We start from the raw sequence: 20863 nt of genomic DNA, 5'->3' as shown, positions 1-20863 counted from the left end.
TTAAAAATACTCTAAAAGCTCCACTGTGCAATTCAGCAACTTCAAAGGCAACTCATCTTGCAGCATGACAACAATGAAGGAAACCAACACAATCGGGTGAGAAGCTTTTCCGCATGTACCCTACAACCGTGATCTGGGTCCTTCGGACTTGCACCTCTTTGGATATGTCTTCTTTTTTTTTATGGGGTTTAGCAACTCAGGCTATTAGGGATGCCGTAGTGGTAGGGCTTCGGATAATTTCGACCACCTGAGGTTACTTAATGTGCACTGGCATAGCACAGCACAAGCATTTCGCCTCCATCAAAATGTGACCGCCGCGGCCGGGATTGAACCTGCGTGCCTGTCACGCCAGCAGCCGAGCACCATAGCCACTGAGCCACCACAGCATCAGCATCTCACCTGTTTGGATATGTACAGTATAAAACACTAGGACAACACTATGAGGGAACAGAGGCAATCGAGACAGCAGTACATCACTGTCTCTACTAGAATCTTCAAACCTCTGCCCTAAGTGTAAGTGGAAAAAGTGTGGGTAGAGAAATGGAGACTTTGTGTAAAAATGAATGAATGTCTGCAAAATAAGATGATGCAGTTTTGGTTTCAGTAATGCAGTCTAATAACTTGTAAAAAAATTGATCGATAATTTTTCGTATGACCTTCGTATACCTAGCACCAATTCCAAAGGAGTTCTTCACACTTGATGTCTGCACTGCTAATTTGTCACCCTATAAGTTTATATGGTCCTTTCCAAGCTGTTCTGACAAAAACCACAACAAATAAGGCTGGACTCTGGCACCAGTATATAGTCAAAAGTTAAAAGTACAGGCGCAGACATAAGTAAACAGAGCACGCTATTCCGTACTAATTGCAATTACGCCTTTCCTATCGGATATAAAGAAATATTTGTCCACGAGCAAGCACACTCACGTCCAATAGCAGCTTTGACATGCCAGAGCTCCCAGTTTCAATTAGGCATCGCATGAAAAATGTTAGAAGGTAATAGCATGCTCCATTTACTTTTGTCTGCACCTGTACAGTGTTTATAATGTGTCAGTATGTAAAACCGGGGTGTTACTATAACACAAAACGAGACAAGGACAGGAAACAAGGTAAAGACAGCCACTGACTTATCGTTTGCCGTGCAATTCGCCGTTAACTCAAGTCACAAAGCATCAACATACCTCAATCCTTTATAAATCTTTACTAGTTACTTACTTTTTACAAAGGCAGATGGGAGCTGGCAGCCCACAAATAATAGCAAATGTGATTTCCAATTATGAATAAGCAGCAGTTACAAAGTTCTACAGTCGAGCTCGAATATATCGAACCCAGATAACGTATACTCAATCATTGTTCATATCGAAAAGTCAAATCATGTCGAACAGTCAGAACATCCCCTCTAAAATCCTATGCAAACATATAGCCCTATTGTTCACGCATATTGAACGCATGTTCAGCAGTACATCCTCAAAGGTCCACAGGAGACATTACGTGAGGGGCAGACTGAGAAAAAACGGGTATTATACCGAACTGTGTGCCATGCCCCTTAAGTGCCACTTCTTTTAATGGCACTCTTCGAACCCCTTTCACAAGCGTAGACGGATTGACTGCATAGCCTTGGGCAGACGCTGGCAGTGCTGGCGCTGTGAAACCGCGTGCCAAGGTGAACATAAGGAGTATTAGAAGATGACCTGCAGTCTCTTGTACTCATTTTTCACACCACATCACTGTCATGTGGTGAAGCCAACATAACTAAGTTTTTGCGGTGGCCCTTGTCTGGCATGCTTCACTGCCTAAGACACTGCTGAAGCCAACCGTACCTTGAATTTAATGATATTATTACAGTTACAGTTTACCGGTACAGGATCAAACCATCTTCCGCTGCAAATTCGACGCGAAGCAGGTTAGGCGTTGGAACGCCTAGCGAGCGGTGCGCTGCAAGAATGCGTCAAGCATGGGAGCAATGTATTCTTGGTTAAAGGCTACACAAAAACTGTTCTATTGCCATTTTTTATATATGTTGAATTATCTATGTATCGAACTATTTCGCAATTCCCTTCGAATTCGATATATCCAGGTTCGACTGTATTTCAAACCACAGGCATTGACAAATATGCTCTGTACAGGAACTGAGCAGTCCAAAGTCAGTACAGTGGCAGCGTGTGCATACAAATCAAGTCACTTTGTTTCTTGCAACAACAGCCAATAAAAAATGAATAAGTGTGTAGCTGATATTTGGAACCTACTGGACACGTCAAGTAACACTATCTCAAGCTTTCTGCAGCAGCATGCAGAAAAGCACTGCTTCAACATTTATGCTGTGTTTTGTGAAAACTCCACTGACTGATGACTCCTTTTTTTATTCCCCCAATGAAAAGGCTCACAGAAAGTGTAAACAATGTCATTTATGTACAGAAAGCTTTTTTTTTTGTACAGCCACAGCGGTACTTAATCAACAATTAGAAAGAATGTCCAGTATGCATATGCAAGCACATACACAGTGATAGCACATTTTTATATGTCCTTTTCTAGCTTTTAACTACGATGAAAATTCTGCAAACTTTACCACTGAATTGCACTTACACTGCAATTTTTTACATTTTAAATACAACAGGACTAAGCCTCCATTCTATATATTTACAAAAAGATTGAATTTACCCTCTAGATGAGCTTGGAAAGAAAAAAAAAAGAAAAAGTGCCCAATTTCTTACTCCGAACATAAGCAAAAGCCAAAATAAGGTACCTGAAACATGATGGGATGGCTTAAAAAAGGTTCTGCGATACTCTAAGCTCCTAGTCTTACACAGGTGCGGACAGAAGTAAACGGAGCACAGCTCACAAGAAAAAACTACGTGTAAGCACCGCCTAGCCAAGTCAGACTAAAAATGAAAAGCGCCATGCACATGTGCACACCTCAATATGTGCACAGTTTTTTCTCGTGCGGCGTGCTCAGTTTACTTTTGTCCGCACCTGTACAGCTAACTGTGGATGCAAAATGTACCCTCTGTCAATAATTCATTACCTACGTGGTTTTTGATGCTAAAATGCAGAGAAATGGCAGCAGCATTGTGTCAATGTCCGTGTGTACTTACCAACCATTACTGAACCACCAATTTGTGAGAATGCCAATTCAAAACGCCCCCGTTGCCGTGATGCACCCTCTGGAAAAATCCACTCTGGTCCACCCTGCATCAAAGTTCATGATATAAAAAAATAAAAATAAAAAACAAGTTTTTGAGCACAAGACACAAATAAGGTTTATTATAGCTTTACATAAGCTTTGTCAGTAATGTTACTGCAACTTGAGACAACAAAGAGCAGCAAACATATATGTTACAACCTTCCATGACAAACTGATAAAATTTCAAAGAGAATGCAACTTATTAGAAAAACAGCACTTCCTGCATTTGCTCCTAGCACCATACAGGGTCTTTCAAAGAACTATATAGACACTGGCTATTTTACAAAATGCTGGCTGCCTAGAGCATTGACTCATATTGAAAAAAAAAACCAGCGCAAACAAAAAGGACCAAAAGACTAGAGGACAAACATGGCACTGTCTCGCAGCTGAAAGGTTTAATACATGAGAGTGGTACATTTACACACTCAAGGAATGCGCATGCGACAAGGGGGCATAAACCAAAGATTACATTCAAACCGACGATCAGTGGCAATGACTAGGCAAAAATGCCCCCTTTGCCCACAAGTGCAATCCTTGGGTGTGCAAGTGTACCACTCTCATGTATTAAACCTTTCAGTTGTGAGACAGCGCCATGTTTGGCCTCTAGTCTTTTGGTCAGTGTTCTTTGCACTGTATTTTTTTTTTTTTTTCAATACGAATCTACATTTCAACTAGCCTAGTTTTCTGTCCTAATAGAGCACTGACATTGCACTACCATCAACCCAAGATTCTTTGGTAATTGGCTAGGAAAGGTTCACACTATATTCCTAAAAAAAGGCCTGAACCAGTGCCTTGCGAGTCATGAGGAATCCCTAAAGCCTCTAAGGCACCTCACCAACAATGCTCAAATGGAATTTTTCTTAATTGCACAACAGAAATGGCAAAATGAAATTTACAATGTTCAGCCTCCACCCATTTCCCTCAATTTGAACACTTATCTCTATTTTCCCTTGACTTGAGGACCTAAAAGCATCATCCCGATTGTCAATGTTGCAATTGCTACTGCTGCCTGTGGCTCCCACTGCTACCTTGAGCAGCAGCCCTCATGATAGCATGAGAGCTGACCCGTCAACACCAGTTCCAGTATTATGTCATAATGAATGACATACAAGAAAAGAAGGAGACCTTACAATTGCACTCCATGAGCTCTGCATACCATGCAGGATTATGTTTAAGCACTGCCCATCACTTATGGCCATGTAGCTTGGCAGTGAGTGATGTTCACAGCAATAGAGTCCAATTGCTGTGTAAAAAGCGCCTGTTCTATCATTTTTTCAAATAGGAAGTAAAAGGAACAGTGGAACCTAGTGAAAAGAACTTCTGGGTCGTTGTTTGCCACTCTGCCTCTAACTCCCATAAAAATTAAAATACAAGTAGTGCACACACAAAGCAGAAGCCAAGTGGCCAATTGCAGAGGCATAAAAATAAACAAATCAGAAACATAAGAAAAGAAGGAAAAGGATGAAGGAGAAAAAAGCCTCTCAACTCTACTTGCACTCCAAGGACAATGGGAAGAGTTAGGGCCCCTACTGTGTTCATATCTGGACTGCACACAGCACTTGTGCACCTGAATGTACGAATAACAATGCAGCAAATCGTGGCCACACCACGAGCTGCGGGCATTTCCAATACGGCAAATAAGAAATTAAGTTTCCACTATGTGTACATCAAGAAAGCACTACATTGATTGGTTAACACGCAATGTCATCACAGGAAAAAAGAAATGTGGCCGTTCACTCTCCTTGCATTATCAATATATAATAAGTAAAATAAGTTGTATTTTTATATACCAATTTCTACCATCTTTTCCACACCTACCTCTAAAATGCATGAGGAACCTTTAGAGTAAAATGAAAAGACACGAGAAATGGGTCAGAAAGGCTCGGTAAATCGCCAAATTACAGATAATGATCTGACAGTGTTGACAAATGTAGTGCTAGGATATTGTCCACGGCAAGAGGGCCCACGACATATGCACACCAAATATCACTTGACCAGCGGTTAATATTTTGTGTTCTTGAGTTAGCATTACAGTTACCCTATTCACGTTTCATTTGACGTTTATGGTACATATGTTGTTATCTCTTAGACATTAATTCACACTCTAAGGGGATCGGAAATTTGTCTAAATTATGCAGAGTTCAAATTAGGGTGAGGTTTCTGAGCACACTCAACAGGACCAGAGCACTAGTTCAAATAAACTGGGCATTGAAATGGAAATCTCAAATTAACAAGAGTCCACTGTATTTCGTATTAAGCATGCCATACCCCTGTCATAGTGTCAACCTGAAACTTGTATCACATAACTGCCTTCAACATACCATTTGCTTGGTTACCAATACACAGTTTTCATGACACTCGTAAACTAAAGGCACACTGAAAACAATTTATGCAAGCTTTAGTTTTTAACCAAACTGAACTTGGTGATTTTAAGTTTCACTCTGGCAGTGAAACTACAGGACTGCAAGGTTCCTTTCCTTCATGACTGCAAAACCATGATGGAGCCAAGTAAAAACTAAGATCACATGGCATGAACTCAAACTGCGCAACAGGAATGTATTTTTCCCACCAGAATATAACATCCGCATTGCCCTGCTTAGCCAGAGCAACCCTGTTTCAGGATTTCGGTTTGGTTTTCAGGGGTTTAAAGTCCCAAAGCGGCTCAGGCTATGAGGGACGCCATAGTGGAGTGCTTCAGATAATTTCAACCACCTGGGGTTTGTTAACGTGCCTGGTATTTCAGGAGCCTGGTATTTCGCCTCCATCGAAATGTAACCACCGCACCCGGCATCAAACCTGCATCTTTCAGGTCAGCAGCCGAGCACCATAACCATTGAGCCACCACGGTGGCTTGTTTCACGACTTCAGTCCTGTCACATAATCTTTCAGTCTCAGTGCATCACACCCTCCTTAACAGCTAGTGCTTTGGGAGTTTATCTTTCTTCAAACTTAACATCTGCAGATTCATCCAAACCATTACACAGGAACAAAGTGTTTTATGGGACGACTTTTTGAGCTTTCTACAGCAGGAATGCCTCCCTACACCACAACAAAAAGAAGCAATTTATGCGAAGGTCAGTAACACTGAGCAACACGCTATTTTAGAGCCCACGAGAAGCTACTTATTTGCCCAAATTAATGAAGTAGCTGTGCCTACCGCATTGATATAGGCTGGGTCGAAGTTCAGGTACGGTGACACTGGTGCATTCTGCCCACCTGCAAGATAAATGCAGTTCATAAACCAAACCCAGGCAGAAAACTCCCCCAAAATTCACAGAAGACATAGCACGAATGATGGTGGCTAGAACGGATTAACTGAAAATGCACGTTGTACATAACACACATATTGTTAGATGTTACGCTCGAACTGAGCAATAAAACACGCTTATGTTAAAAGGTTCAACATCACACCTACTACACCTGCCCTTCATTCCTAGAATTTGAATGCACTGCAGCCTGTGGTAACATAGGAGGAAGCGCATACCCGGCTGTCGTTGTACTGCCTCAAAACTCTCCTGGTAACACACACCATAGCCAATGCCAGAATGAACAGATTCCTACCTGCATGGGCACACTGTGCCACTGAAATGCTGGCTCTGTTCATTCATCTACTAAGACACTTCTAAAGGCCAGCTTCAACTAAAAGTGTCTTTCCTTTTCTTCAAGGCAAGGATACAAGAAGTTAATGAAAAGAAGTGCCTCAAGGAGCAGGTGTACCTTGAACATGCACTGAGCTTCTCAAAACTGTCTATTTTACACCGACTAAACTCCAAGCCCTGACAACTGAGGTTGTTCATGAAACAGGGTGATAATTACAACGAGACACTGCAGCTCTAAAGTTTGCACAGCAATTTTTAAAGCTGCAATGTTACATGGCAGTTAAAGGACTATAACATCAAAGCATACACCCTCTATATTTCATTACTGGGACCCTCCATTACACGTTTCTCCAGGGCCGGTAGAGAAAATTTAAACATCTTCGCACAACTTTATTACTTCCGAACAGACACTTATCTGAAAAACTAAGCCATGTTACCAAGCCAAAGACAGCAAACATACACGCAATTGAACTAACTTGTCAGAGACAGTCTACCCACATTGCACCGAAAACTCAAAACATCAAAACAGCATAGTTCAATACATTAGGCCATACTTTCAGCTCAAAACATTTTTTCACTGATTCTCACAGCCAAAATATGTTTGACAGAACATGCAGCCTTTTTACAGCTGGGATCCAGCAACAAGAGACTATTCATTACACAATAGTTACTGCCTAACTAATGCCAGTAATCAAGGCTACCTTCCACCATGGAGGTAAGCAGCTTCCCCTTATGAGCGCTTCACAGAATATTATACCCCATCTATTACAAGGAGCACAGAGCAAACGTGTATTGTTGTCTGATGGGATTACCAACACTGACACCACAAAAGCTACAACACACCATCCTGGCACTCATGGCATCATTTACACAAGTTTGTTGACAGTATTTCTGAGTGCAAGGGAAGGAATAACGGAAAAGAAGTGAAACATGTTGCATAGATGCTGCCTAAAAGCAGAAAAGAAATTGTCATCCCGCCAACATGTTATGTATAAAAACAGAGCAAAGGTTTAATATTTGTCGAGCACTGGAACAATTGAACCAAACTTGGTGGGGAAGATGTTCAAAAGCTATCGTGAGCATGTTGAAAAGCCCGTAAGAGCATTTGGTCAGCACTTACACATGTGGGGAAGATGTTCAAAAGCTATCGTGAGCATGTTGAAAAGCCCGTAAGAGCATTTGGTCAGCACTTACACATATTTTATTTCCTTCATGCCAACAAGCAAGAACTTTGTGAAGGTACCATTGGTTAATTCAGCTTGAATTATGCTACATGGAACAATGTGTCAATCTAACAATATATGGGGAAAGAGAGATAAATCATAGGAACAATGTGTCAATCTAACAATATGTGGGAAAAGAGAGATAAATCATAGCCTCAGGCTGATGCTGGTGCTCTGAAAATATTGGCTCATTTTACACTGGCATGCCTCCATATCTCCACATAACTCATTTGTATTACCATATTTCAGACCCCAGCATTGCTGAACATACATAAAAATAATCGGTAAAAGAAAATAAAAATGTGCAATTTTTCAAACTCAGCAAAGTCGTCAAAAGCACCAACGTAGCATAACTGCACAAAAAAAAATAATAAACCTCAACCCAACCATTCTCTCAGCTGGAGGCTCTAACAACACACAAACTAGGGCCAATCACGTGTGGTTAAAACTGTGAACAAGTGATGAACTGAAGTAGTCTAAAATCTTTGCGAGCTAAATTGGCATGTATAGTGTAAGTGGCAGTGTTGACCACTGCAATGTCGACAGTTGAGGTCATTTTCCTGGAGTGAACTATGTATAACAAGTCACATGGGTTGACTTCAGAGACTAACGATTTATACTTGGGAAACTTTTCACGTGCAGTTTCAGTATTACATTTTCCCCGTTTTCCTAGTTCTTTTTATTCCTTGTTAAAGCGGTAGTGTATATTTAGCACGGACAGTTTTTGCCAGTTTTGAATCCGATCCATATTAAACATCACATGCATTTTTTTTCCACTAATTTTTTTGCACTGCTATTGCTTGACTGCTGTAAGGTCTTAAACACCGTAATGGCTTAAACAAATGCTGGCGGTATATTTCATATAATTATACAAATAAAATAATGTAGCTGCAAACAAATTAAAGATTACAAAAGCCTGTGAAATGGTGTACAGCTGAATGCAATGCAGAAGCAGAAACCGCCCCCCCCCCCCCCCCCCCCCCCCCCCCCCCCGTCCTGAACCACATCACAGCTCATACCCACCACACTTCGAGTGAAAATTTCGTAATTTTATTGTGCAAACCTGCAGAAGCATTACCAGCAACAATCTGGCGAACAGCATAATCTGTACACCAAGCGGCGCACTGCACTAAAAATTAGCCGATGATATAGTGCTAATGGCTGACAACAAGGAAGATTTACAGAAGTTGATAGACATATGTGGTACAGAGCGAGATAGATTAGGTTTCAAGTTTAGTAAGGAAAAATCTGCAGTCGATATTTAATGATGAGGTCAGCGAGCATAGAATACAGGAGTTCACGTTAGAAGTAGTGGAGAGTACAAGTATCTTGGGGTATGGATAAATAACGGTGCTGAGTATCTGACAGAGCATGAAAATTATGTAATGAATAAAGCTAGTAGGAATGGAGCTGTCATGAAAAATAGGGCACTGTCGAATTACAATAGGCATGAAGTGGTAAGAGGGATCTGGAAATGGGTGATGGTTCCTAGCCTGACTTTCGGTAATGCGGTCCTGTGCATGAGACCAGATGTTCAAGCAAGGTTAGAAATTAAACAACGTGGCGTAGGGAGGCTAGCTTTGGGAGCACATGGCACTACACCAAATCAGGGGGTACAGGGTGATACGGGATGGGCGTCGTTTGAGAGCAGAGAAGCTAGCAGTAAGATAGCATTTGAGGAGCGATTGAGAAAAATGGGGGAAAAGCAGTGGGCTAGGAAAGTTTTCAGATACCTGTATATAAAGAATGTTGATACGAAATGGAGAAAGCGGACTATAAAATTGACAAGCAAATATCTGGACAGCAGTAGGGGGGGCAAATCAATAGTTATCGGTTAAGAAAAAGGTTAAAGAAACAGAGAGAGCTCTGTGGAAAACAGGAATGCTGAAGAAATCAGCACTGGGAACATACAGGATTTTTAAGCAGGCAATTTCCAAAGAAAATATCTATGTTAATTGTAGGGGAAGCTCTTTGTTGTTTGAGGCGAGGACGGGAGTTTTGCGGACTAAGACAGAGTCAGGTACCACGAGATAGACACGTTGTGCGTTGCGTGCGGAGAGGAGGAAACGGCTGAACACTTGACACTTTTCTGTAAAGGGCTTCACCCTACAGTGGAAAGCAGCGGGGCTGATTTATCAAATGCATTGGGGTTTAAGGACAGTGAAGGGAAAGTAGATTTTAAGCGGGTAGAAGTAACCAAGCGAAGGTTATCTTATTGGTGGCTAAAATCAAGATAAGAGTAAAATTTCATATGTCATGGCTAGGTGCCTTGAGCCACCGCCCGATTTAAACGGTTCAGCCGTATCCATCCATCCATCCAGTTTTTGAGGAAAGGAAATGCGCAGTATCTGTCTCGCATATCGGCGGACACCTGAATCGCGCCGTAAGGGAAGGGACAAAGGAGGGACTAAGAGAAGCCAGGAAGAAAGAGGCACCGTAATGGAGGGCTCCTGAAAATTTTCGACCACCTGGGGGTTTTTAACGTGCACTGACACCGCACAGCACGCGGGCGCCTTAGCGTTTCGCCTCCATCTACAGACAGCTTTCACGGATTTTTCGTTTATCTAAATTCCTAATGACCACCACGTACCGAAAGCAGTAATACTTGAAACATACATGCACGAGGCACAAAACGCCACAACTGATGCAAGGAAACGTCAAAATTTCAGCAAAGTACGACAATTCACGCAGTTCGTCGTTGCGAGAAGGGCGCAAGGTCGCTAACCCACAAGGCACAGGAAGCGATTTCACGTACCTGGTATCTGGAAACTAGGATCGATTGCCGGGTAAGCGGCCCCGAAATAACCAGCGCTTTGGCGGTCCATAGACGACGTTTCTGCGGTTCAAGAATAGTAATGGTAAGTGACTGTTGAGCTTATTTTTGATCCTAGTGCGCTAATGTCATCACGGGGCGATGAATGGCGCAGAACCGCGTGGGGACTGGGGACGACGGGCGACGGAAAAGGAATTGCGTCACTTGGACCCAGCGTTGTCACGATGGTCCATGGAGGAAGGTAAAGTCATGTTATGGTCGCAAGCTCTATGGTCGCAAGAATCTCACATTTCGGTGCGCAAAAAAAATGTAAAAGTAATAACACAATGATTCTTTCTTTTTTTATTGATTTATTCTTAAATGTGACTCAAACAATAAAGAAAAAGTTTTTTATCTACTCGTTTTACGTTCCCAACCTACGGCGGACATTGCGTCACGGTGAAGTTCAGTCCATTGCCTCCTCTAGAAAGATGCCTGCGGCCATGGAGGAGAGTTTTCCTTCATCCATGCCTGCGGCGTCGCTCGCTCACCCATTGTAGCCACCGTGCCCTAAGTTGCGGACGGTTGTTAAGAGATGGCGCTAGCTACTTCCCTATCTGCGCCAATGCGGGGGGCTGGTCAGGGTGGTGAGGGGTCGCGGCGGTCGCATCCAGTCAATTAGGTGGTATTGATCCAGTAGCCGGCATCGGCGGCGCTGCTCTAGCTGCTCGACAAGCGCGGCGCGATCCGTCTGTTCAATTGTATTGGAGTGAAGTCGTTGTGTTCTGGCCACTTGCAATAAAATTTTAGTTTTTTGCACGTATCGCAGTTGTTGCAGTCAATGTAGTTAGCGTTCGCAAGTAACGTAACAAGGCGCCCTCAGAAAATATTTTATTTTGACAGATCTGCCTCGCCCTGGAATGTTGCTTAGGCAGCATGATGCGAGTCACACGTTAAACTTAATTTAAAGAGGGATTAAGTAGCCTATGAGAGAGTAAAATAAATTTATTTGGACTCTTTACTTTCAGCTCTGCGTGCTTTTGTTTTCGTTTGCTTAAACAGTCGAAAACGCGCGGAAGGCGCCGTCTGGCGCAGAGACATCGTCTGCTACGGCGCGGGCGCGCCACGAACGCGCGGTGATGTGCGCATGCGCGCATATGTTGCAAGCGGCCGCCACAAGGATCGCTTGCTACTACCTTAAGTGGAAAGGAGAAAAAAAAGGTAAGGACAACAGGCTTTTGGCGCACACGGCCGGCATCTTCCTAGAGGAGGTGATGATCGGTCACGTGAATTTGCACTTTCGGTTGCACTTTCGGGTCGTTCCTGCGGTCTAGTTTGTATATGCATTGCTTGCAGACGTGCGGTTTCGACCTTTCTTTCCATAATACCAACGCTCACATCGCAGAAAACAATGGCGTTGTGCGCTGCCTCAAACTGCAGCAACTTCACTGCAACGGAATGCAATATTCTGAGTGCCGTCATATAGTCAACGGCGAAGACAGTACGCCGTTGCGATCCGCTGGCAGACTGCCTGCTACGAGCTCCACGGACAACCGTTGGCTTTGCTTCGAGCATTTTGTTGGCAGTAAACGTTTCAGAGCGTTGTGGAAGTTTGGGAATTTGGTTAAGTAGGCTGTTCTCTCTCCTTGAGGAACACCAATTTCTCTCTCGGACAACTTCGGCCGCAGCCGGCCTCGCATGACGGCGGCAGAACCGCGCGGTCGTATGTGTGCAGATATGTGCTATTCGGCCGCCGTCACTACAGCTCGACAAGATGTTAAAGGACAGATCGATTTATTCCTCAGAAATATGTGCTGCATGCGAGTTGTTATTCAGAGCTAACACTTCACAACCGTAAGCTGCCGAAACGGCGACACCGGCCTCGGCACGGTCCCGTTGCGTGTCGTTGCTGGTCGCTGTATATATGTTTACGAGCACTTTTAGGATTTATAAATGAGAACATATTTGCTAACTTCATGCCCAAAGTGGAACACATGTTTTCACCAGCAGACCAGTCGACATGTACACGCAGCAGTACTATGGAAAAATTATAAGCGAGCTGTTGCGTTAAAGTTCCCCGCTTGCGTAGACCCGCAGGTTGCAGTTATGTTTCTTCGTTCCTGTGTGCGGAGAGGGAGGGTGACAGACAAGGCGATCGCATTACAAAGTGATAAGAATTATTCACCACCATGATTTTCATACTTTGAGGCCGTAAGTTATGAGAAGCTTCACTTCAGGATAACCGAACTTAAAAAAATATAGCAGCCAACATAGTCTAGCTGTTTATCACCTTTCATTGTACAGCACATAGGAGAATTGACATCTGAGACAAATGTTATTGTTATGATACTGAACTGGCGCTGCACAGCAAAGCATCATTTGGAAACTGTCTAGGTGCTGAGCATGCATGTGAAGTAGATAAATGTCTGCGTCTCTAGCTTACGTGTGATGCATTGCATGTTTGCATATAAGAATATTGCACTGAATGGCTGACTTATTAATTGAGAGTGACGTTGGTGATTTCAAGAAGTGCAGTATGCTGCAAGGATGGCAGAGGCTGGTCTGGTGGTCGGGCGGGTCAATTACCCATAAGCATAAAGAGTAGTAAACATGCTATAAAACTGGTAGTTTTAAAAGGCCAAGGAACACATTGTGTTCACAGACATTCCAGATTTTTTTGGTATCACTAGTGTCTTAGGGACGGTTCACCAGTCAGTTAACAGTGTTCACGCCAAAACTAAAACTGGATGGGAATGCCTTTCGTTCAACATCGCACAAGACTTAATCAAAGGCACTTGTAGAAAATGCTGAAAACAACTCGGATCAAGCTTCTGTGTGTGCTGGAAAAGCCGAAGCATGATTTTTTTACTCTCTACCATTCTATTTATTATAATTTACTGTTTGTCACTGAGATCTCCTGCATTAAACTCATTTTTTACATACTGTACATGCTGTATAAAATGTGCCTACAAAAGCTTTTGCAAGACAAAGGTTATATCAGATGTTATTGCCCACATGACAAGAAAAGTTTCCAATTACCAGCCGATGAACTTTCTCATTTTGCAGTTCAACAGTAAAGCTGCGTATGTGAAGAGTTAGTTCTGCTTTTGGCTGCGGTCTGCTTTCTGTTTTGTCTTTGTGCCTGACTTCGTTTATGTTGTGGTGCCTGTAGCAAAGCTGTGCAGCAGGCTTTGATGCCTTGCTTTGGCTTGAGGTTTCCATTAAAAAAAAACACAAGGCAAGCTAATCTTCTGCCTAGCTGCTTGTGTTATTCCTTGCCTACGTTACCTTGAACACTTTGCATACAATGCATAAGTTTTATATTTCCACATTTCTTTACATAGACCAAGCTAGAGAGGAGCGGACTAGGCTTCAACATTTCTTATTTCAAGCAAGGAGAATGGATTAAACAGTCATTACCGGGACTAATATGTGCTGATGATATAGTGCTAATGGCTGACAACAAGGAAGATTTACAGAAGTTGATAGACGTATGTGGTACAGAGGGAGCTAGATTAGGTTTCAAGCTTAGTAAAGAAAAATCTGCATTCATGATATTTAATGATGAGGGCGGAGAGCATAGAATGCAGGAGTTCACACTAGAAATAGTGGATGAGTACAAGTATCTTGGGGTGTGGATAAATAACTGTGCTGAGTATCTGAGAGAGCATGAAAAACATGTAATGAATAAAGCTAGTAGGAATGCAGCTGTCATGAAAAATAGGGTACTGTGGAATTACAATAGGTTTGAAGTGGTAAGAGGGATCTGGAAAGTGGTGATGGTTCCTAGCCTGACTTTCGGTAATGCGGTCCTGTGCACGAGACCAGATGTTCAAGCAAGGTTAGAAATTAAACAACGTGGCGTAGGGAGGCTAGCTTTGGGAGCACATGGCACTACACCAAATCAGGGGTACAGGGTGATATGGGATGGGCGTCGTTCGAGAGTAAAGAAACTAGAAGATAGCATTTGAGGAGCGATTGAGAAAAATGGGGGAAAAGCAGTGGGCTAGGAAAGTTTTCAGATACCTGTATATAAAGAATGTTGATACGAAATGGAGAAAGCGGACTATAAAATTGACAAGCAAATATCTGGACAGCAGTAGGAGGGGGGGGGGGGGGGCAAATCAATAGTTATCAGTTAAGAAAAAGGTTAAAGAAACAGAGAGAGCTTTGTGGAAAACAGGGATGCTGACCAAATCAGCACTGGGAACATACAGGATTTTTAAGCAGGAAATTGTCAAAGAAAATATCTATGATAATTGTAGGGGAAGCTCTTTGTTGTTTGAGGCCAGGACGGGAGTTTTGCGGACTAAGACATATAGAGTCAGGCACCACGAGATAGACACGTTGTGCGTTGCGTGCGGAGAGGAGGAGGAAACGGCTGAACACTTGATACTTTTCTGTAAAGGGCTCACCCTACAGTGGAAAGCAGCGGGGCTGATTTATCCAAGGTATTGGGGTTTAAGGACAGTGAAGGGAAAGGAAAGTAGACTTTAAGCGGGTAGAAGTAACCAAGGGAAGGTTATCTGATTGGCTAGGTGCCTTGAGCCACCGCCCGATTTAAACGGTTCAGCCGTATCCATCCATCGGAGCACACGACGCGGGAGGAGCAGTTGCGCGCAGCGTAATATGCGATGCGCAGTTCTGTTATTGTGTACACTACTCCTCTTATAGTAAAACATTCATGATATGCTGGCAAGATAGTGAAAGTGATAATCTGCTAAGTTCTTCTTGTTAAGGCATGTGCAGACGTACTTAATAAAAGCTGGTCATAAAGCAAATCCTGAAAGCGGCGGCCGGGCATCAGATAGAATGTTGCTGCAGTGCCGAGATGAATTCCTCAGTTCTCGGCTTTATCGACGATAATTATTAGTGTGCTGCTTTGTACAAAACACACATTCTCAGCAGAACGCGTATCTGAATAGATCGATATATAAGTAGAAACATTACAGGCATTTTTCTGTGCGATGAGTGAATGGAAACATTTTTCTGGGGCAATCAGAATAGAACATACATGCGCAGAAAAGTTTTCACAACTTTAAGAGCTTTTGAGAGAGAGGCTTTGATGTTAACGGCTTCACTTCGTCGTTCCTCCATTACATTTAAGGCATATTTCGCAAAAACAGGCCGGAAAAACTTGGTGCAGGCGAGTTTCAGAAGATGGCCGTGCAGCAAGCAAGCTCTTCCCAGTGGGCACTTTGACTCCCCTAGATATCCTGGGGACAATCGAGACGTCCAGCGGACGTCCACTGGATTTTCAATGTCCACTTATGTTCCATGATCTGCAAGAACGCCAACTGCATTGTTCACTGCAGCTTGCAGGGGTTTTGCTAAAAACCTCCTTTTGTTCAGCAGCACCTCGACGTAGTTCTTCAGGGCGTACAGAACGTACATGTGGAGTTCGCTGACCATTCCGCGAACTCGTTGATCTTGTGTTCGCAAGGAAAGCTGCTCCAGCGGGGTCGGAAGTCCCCAACAAAGGGGCCCGTCCCATCCCTGCCGCCCCTTTGTGCAGCGGACGTCCTCGTTTACGCCGCGCCGTCACGGGGATGACCCGCCGGGAAAAACGCGAACCAAGTACAGCTAACGACATGTGGTTGTTAAGGGGTTGACGAGGTTTCGGGGGCGCACGAGATATTAGCCGAGTGACCGGAAGCCCACTATTCCTGTAACGACTGTCTACTTCCCTTAACGACTGTGTTCTCTTTGTTGCTGTCAACAACCTGAGTCATCGCCTCGTCGGCACATGTTTCTAGCGTCTGTGGTGCCGTGGGTGGCGTGGGAACGGAAGTCGCATTTGTGTTGTTTGTGTAGTTATTTGAAACCTCCTTCCCAAATGTTTTAATCAGACCTTTTTCCCCAATCTCTGATCAGTGGGCGGACCTTATTTTCCTTTCCCTAACCACTGATTGGCGAGATGGGTCGTTGGTTATCTTATTGGTTGCTGTCCCCGCTAAGGGCGGAGACAGAGGGTTTAAAACCAAGCGCTCTGCGTTGAGCGGGGGCTGAATTCGTCTGATCCACGATTTAGTCATGTAAATAGTTTTCTCCTTGCTTTGCTTCTCGTTTTTTACCTATGTTGTAAATAAATAGTTAACCTTCTCCTTTCCTTGAGTAATGTGAATGTTTGCGAGTAGAACCACCGGGTCATCAAGAAACCCCGATTTCATCTTCAAGTAGTTTCCTCTCATCGCCACCGGAAGGGGAAATTCAACTGGCGCAGTCGACACAGGATCGCAACTTCTTTCTACTCAAGGCATTGGACGGAAGGTGAGAAGAACAAGTCGGTGGACAAGCTGTTTGTCCTAAAGGAGAAAACGTGAAGCTGCGTCGAAAGACGACGTCGAGAGCTTCAGGTCACGGGTCGAGTTCGAGAGGACGTCGGAGGCTCAAGTCAGCGAGGAGCTGAAGGAGCCGGGCAACGACAAGCCATCGGGGGTCGAGTCAGCGAGCAGCTGAAAAGAACCCAGCGTCCACATCGAAAAGGTTGAGAACCAAGCGACCAAGTCAAGCGAGGTCCGAGGCAGTGAGCTGCTGAGGGACCAGGATCAACTCGTGGGCGTCTATACCTTCCCGGGAGTCCGCTGTCATCACGCTGAGATTGACAGCGCTGCGGTCGTCGGAGCATCGAAAGAGGTAGGACACCTGTTTGCTTTCTCCGAAACTGCCATGTCTGTGTAGTAGTCGTTCGCTATAGGGTAGCACTAAAATGACTGATGCAGAGATGGATGCCGCGAGGGGGAATGGTCTAGAGCCTGTTGAGCAACTCGTGTCATCAGAGTCGGTGCTAACGACAGAACGGGCACTGGGAAATATGACGCAAGCTTTGCTAATGGAAAAAGAGCAGAAGGTTCAAAAGTTCGAAATTGAAAAATTGAAGCTCCAAATTGAACTGGAAAAAATAAAATTGACGCAAAGGCAACTTCCACCGCAACTGGATGCGCAGCATGGACAGCGGTCAGGTCCAAAGTTGGGCGAGTACGCAAAAGAACTGAGAGCGGTGCTGGCTCCTATGCCAGAAAAGGACCCATTAGTGCCCGCATGGTTCAGAAGTGTAGACACAATGATAGAGACCCTTAAGATTCCTAAAGAAAGTTGCGGGGCTATCCTATTGCCATTTCTGACTGAGAAAATGAGGGCATTTGTGGCTAGCGAGTCCAACGGAACGGTAATGCCATACGAGGAGCTTAAGGAAAGGGTTCTAAAAGAGCTCAAAATGACTCCGAATGAGTACAAACGATTGTTCATGGCGGTACGTAAGGAGCAGGGTGACTCGTGGCATCAGGTAGCGACCAAGCTCGAGACAATGTTCATGTACTATGTGAATAGCCGAGAGGTTGAAAGTCTGGAGGATTTGAAAGACTTAATGATAGCAGATCGTTTCAAACAAGTGCTGCCAGACGAAGTGAGGACATATGTCATGCAAAATGAGAACCGGAACTGGCTTACGGCCGATGAGATTGCCGGACTAGCGGAGACGTTCGAGGAAAGTCGACGGGTAGGCAAACCGAGGGAGCGGTTCGAAGGTGTTAAACCACCACATCAAGGTGGGGAGAAACGGGAAAGACAGACGCCAATCCTAAGCCCTAACTCCGGAGGTAAAAATCGACACGCAGGGCCGAAGTGCTTTCGCTGCAAGAAATATGGACACATCTCTATTCACTGCCCAAGTGCACAGCAAAGACAGGACGCAACAGAGTCTAAGAAGGACGCGAGCAAGCTAGTAGCACGAGCTCAAATGTTGGTTCCTGATAAGCTAGAATCCGAACGGGAGAGGACGGCTAAACTTGAGCAATTGAGTAAATCTCACTCTCTTACCAGGGTAAGGTTACAAATCGGAGATAACCAGGCAGAAGCTTGTGTAGATTCAGGGGCGGAGATTACAGTGTTAAGGGCAGAGACGGTGCCTCTATCGTGTCGAAATGACTGTTCCGGTAAAATAAAACTGAGGGGTGCTTTTGGACAGATCGTGGAGGCAGACTTAATATATGTGCCTATGTCTTTAGTACCGAAAGGAGAAACAGTCAATCAGCAGTTGCCAATACTATGTGCAGTCACCGCAGAACTAGCCGAAGGTGTAGGTGCGTTGCTCACACCCGAAACGCATGCAATGCTAGAAGGGATGGAAAAGCAGCAGGTGGCAGTGGCTGAAGAGAGAGCTGTTCTTGAACGAGAGGTAAACACGGCACATGGATTGGAAGAGGACAAAACAGAGATTACACTTGAGTTTGAGGAAAACGAGAATGCGGAGCCAATAGTTGTGCCAGCTTTTGCAGTAGGTCAGGAAGAAGTAGTGGCAGAAACTACGTCGAGGGTTCGAGACTTCAAACTGGAGCAGCGAGACGATCTATCGTTGAGAGAAGCGTGGAGACAGGCAAGAGAAGGTAGTCATGGGATGGTAGTGCAGGAGGAGATGCTTTTCCATGAAGAAAAGATTGATGGAAGGTTATACAAACAGCTAGTGCTGCCAGAACCGCGAAGACGTGAAGTGCTCGAACTGGCGCACGACAGACCAAGTGGAGGGCATTTTTCAGAAAAGAAAACCAAGCAGAGGCTTAGAAGTGCGTTCTTTTGGCCAACGATGGTAATTGACGTGAAGGAGCACTGCCGCAGCTGTCATACGTGCCAAGTGTTTTCACGTACGACTGTTCGAGATCGAGTACCGATAACACCGCTAACTAGACCAGAGACACCTTTTCAGGTAGTGTTCCTCGATTGTATAGGACCACTTGAGCCCGGGTCAGCACGGGGACACCGCTATGCGCTGAGCGTCGTTGATTTGTGTACGAGATGGGCAGAAGTAATACCACTCAAAAATCTGACAGCCAAGGCTACATGCCAGGCACTAATAGAGGTTTTCACTAGGTATGGGACTCCTGAACTTATTTGCTGTGACCAAGGAACCAACTTTGTGTCCAAATTAACTCAAGAATTCATGCAGAGGCTGGGGGTGCAGATGCGGTTTTCCACTCCGGAACACCCTCAGAGTAACGGGATTGTGGAAAGGTGGAACGGAACATTTAAGACTATGCTTCGACATGTCGTACATGATCATCAGAGAGAATGGGACCGGCACATTCCATGCATGCTTTGGGCATACAGGGAGGTACCGCGTGACGTAACGGGCAAATCACCATTTGAACTAATGTTCGGGCGGGCGCCACATGGACCACTCAATATCCTCCACAAAACGTGGACTGGTGAGTGGACTCCGCCGACGGGACTGAATAAAGCAGCCGCTCAATATCTGCTCGAGCTGAGGGAACGGATGAATGACGCCGCGAAAAGGGTTGACGAAAGGGCAGAGGCCATACAGAGGTCGTATGCAGCCAAATACAACCTTAGGGCCAGACCAAAAGAGTTCAGAGAAGGGGATAAAGTCATCATACTAGAAAGCGGCCAGGTGGGTAAACTACAGCCGAAGTGGCGCGGACCAGCTGTTATAAAGGAAAGGAAGAGAGATAACAGCTATATTCTTGACACTGACGAGGGAAACAGATGGGTGCATGCAAATAGGCTGCGACCCTACGTAGCACGAACCCAGAATGTGGGAGTTGTCTTCGACTCGGACAGCGAGTTTGGTGAGGTGTATGAGACTCCACATCGCGGAATGCGGAACCAATCCCTAAAGTTCGAGATTTCAGATAAAGCATTGACGCAGCAACAAAGACTTGAGCTTGGTGAAGTCATAACGGGGGCATCTGAAGTTTTTTCCGAGCGGCCAGGTCGATGCAAAGTGGGCTGCCACAAAATAACGCTGCTTCCCAACACCAAGCAAGAAAGGTCACACCTGTATAAGGTACCTTTCGCATTCAGAAAGGAGATAGAGCGTCAGGTAGCACAACTACTAGAATGGGACTTCGTCTATCCAGTTGACAGCTCGTACGCACATCCAGTTGTATGCGTAGCCAAAAAGGATGGGTCAGTAAGGATGTGTATTGATTTCCGAAAATTGAATGCAGTTACTGAATCAGACAGCTTCCCGATGGCTAATATGACTGAGATGCTCTACGAAGTGGCAAGTGCCAGCTACATATCGGTATTGGACATGACTCGCGGATACTGGCAGATCGCCTCAGACAAACAGTCGCAGCGTCTTACCGCGTTT

At 44.5% G+C, this 20863-nt stretch overlaps 1 protein-coding gene across 1 annotated transcript in view; it reads right to left on the bottom strand.

The window, feature by feature from the left end:
* Positions 1 to 10959, bottom strand: part of Tim23 (translocase of inner mitochondrial membrane 23) — a 42314-nt gene extending 31355 nt beyond the window's left edge. The window contains exons 1-3 of the mRNA XM_077648286.1: positions 10759 to 10959; positions 6339 to 6397; positions 3093 to 3186 (exon numbers count right to left, since the gene is read on the bottom strand). Coding sequence (XP_077504412.1) covers positions 3093 to 3186; positions 6339 to 6397; positions 10759 to 10828 — 223 coding nt within the window. The 5' untranslated portion in view covers positions 10829 to 10959. The remainder of the gene's footprint in view (positions 1 to 3092; positions 3187 to 6338; positions 6398 to 10758) is intronic.
* Between the last annotated feature and the right edge of the window lie 9904 nt (positions 10960 to 20863).

Source organism: Amblyomma americanum, chromosome 1, assembly GCF_052857255.1.
Source record: "Amblyomma americanum isolate KBUSLIRL-KWMA chromosome 1, ASM5285725v1, whole genome shotgun sequence".
NCBI classification, from domain to species: domain Eukaryota; kingdom Metazoa; phylum Arthropoda; class Arachnida; order Ixodida; family Ixodidae; genus Amblyomma; species Amblyomma americanum.
Note: the sequence above shows the minus strand (reverse complement) of the source record. Positions and strands in the feature narration are given on the sequence as shown.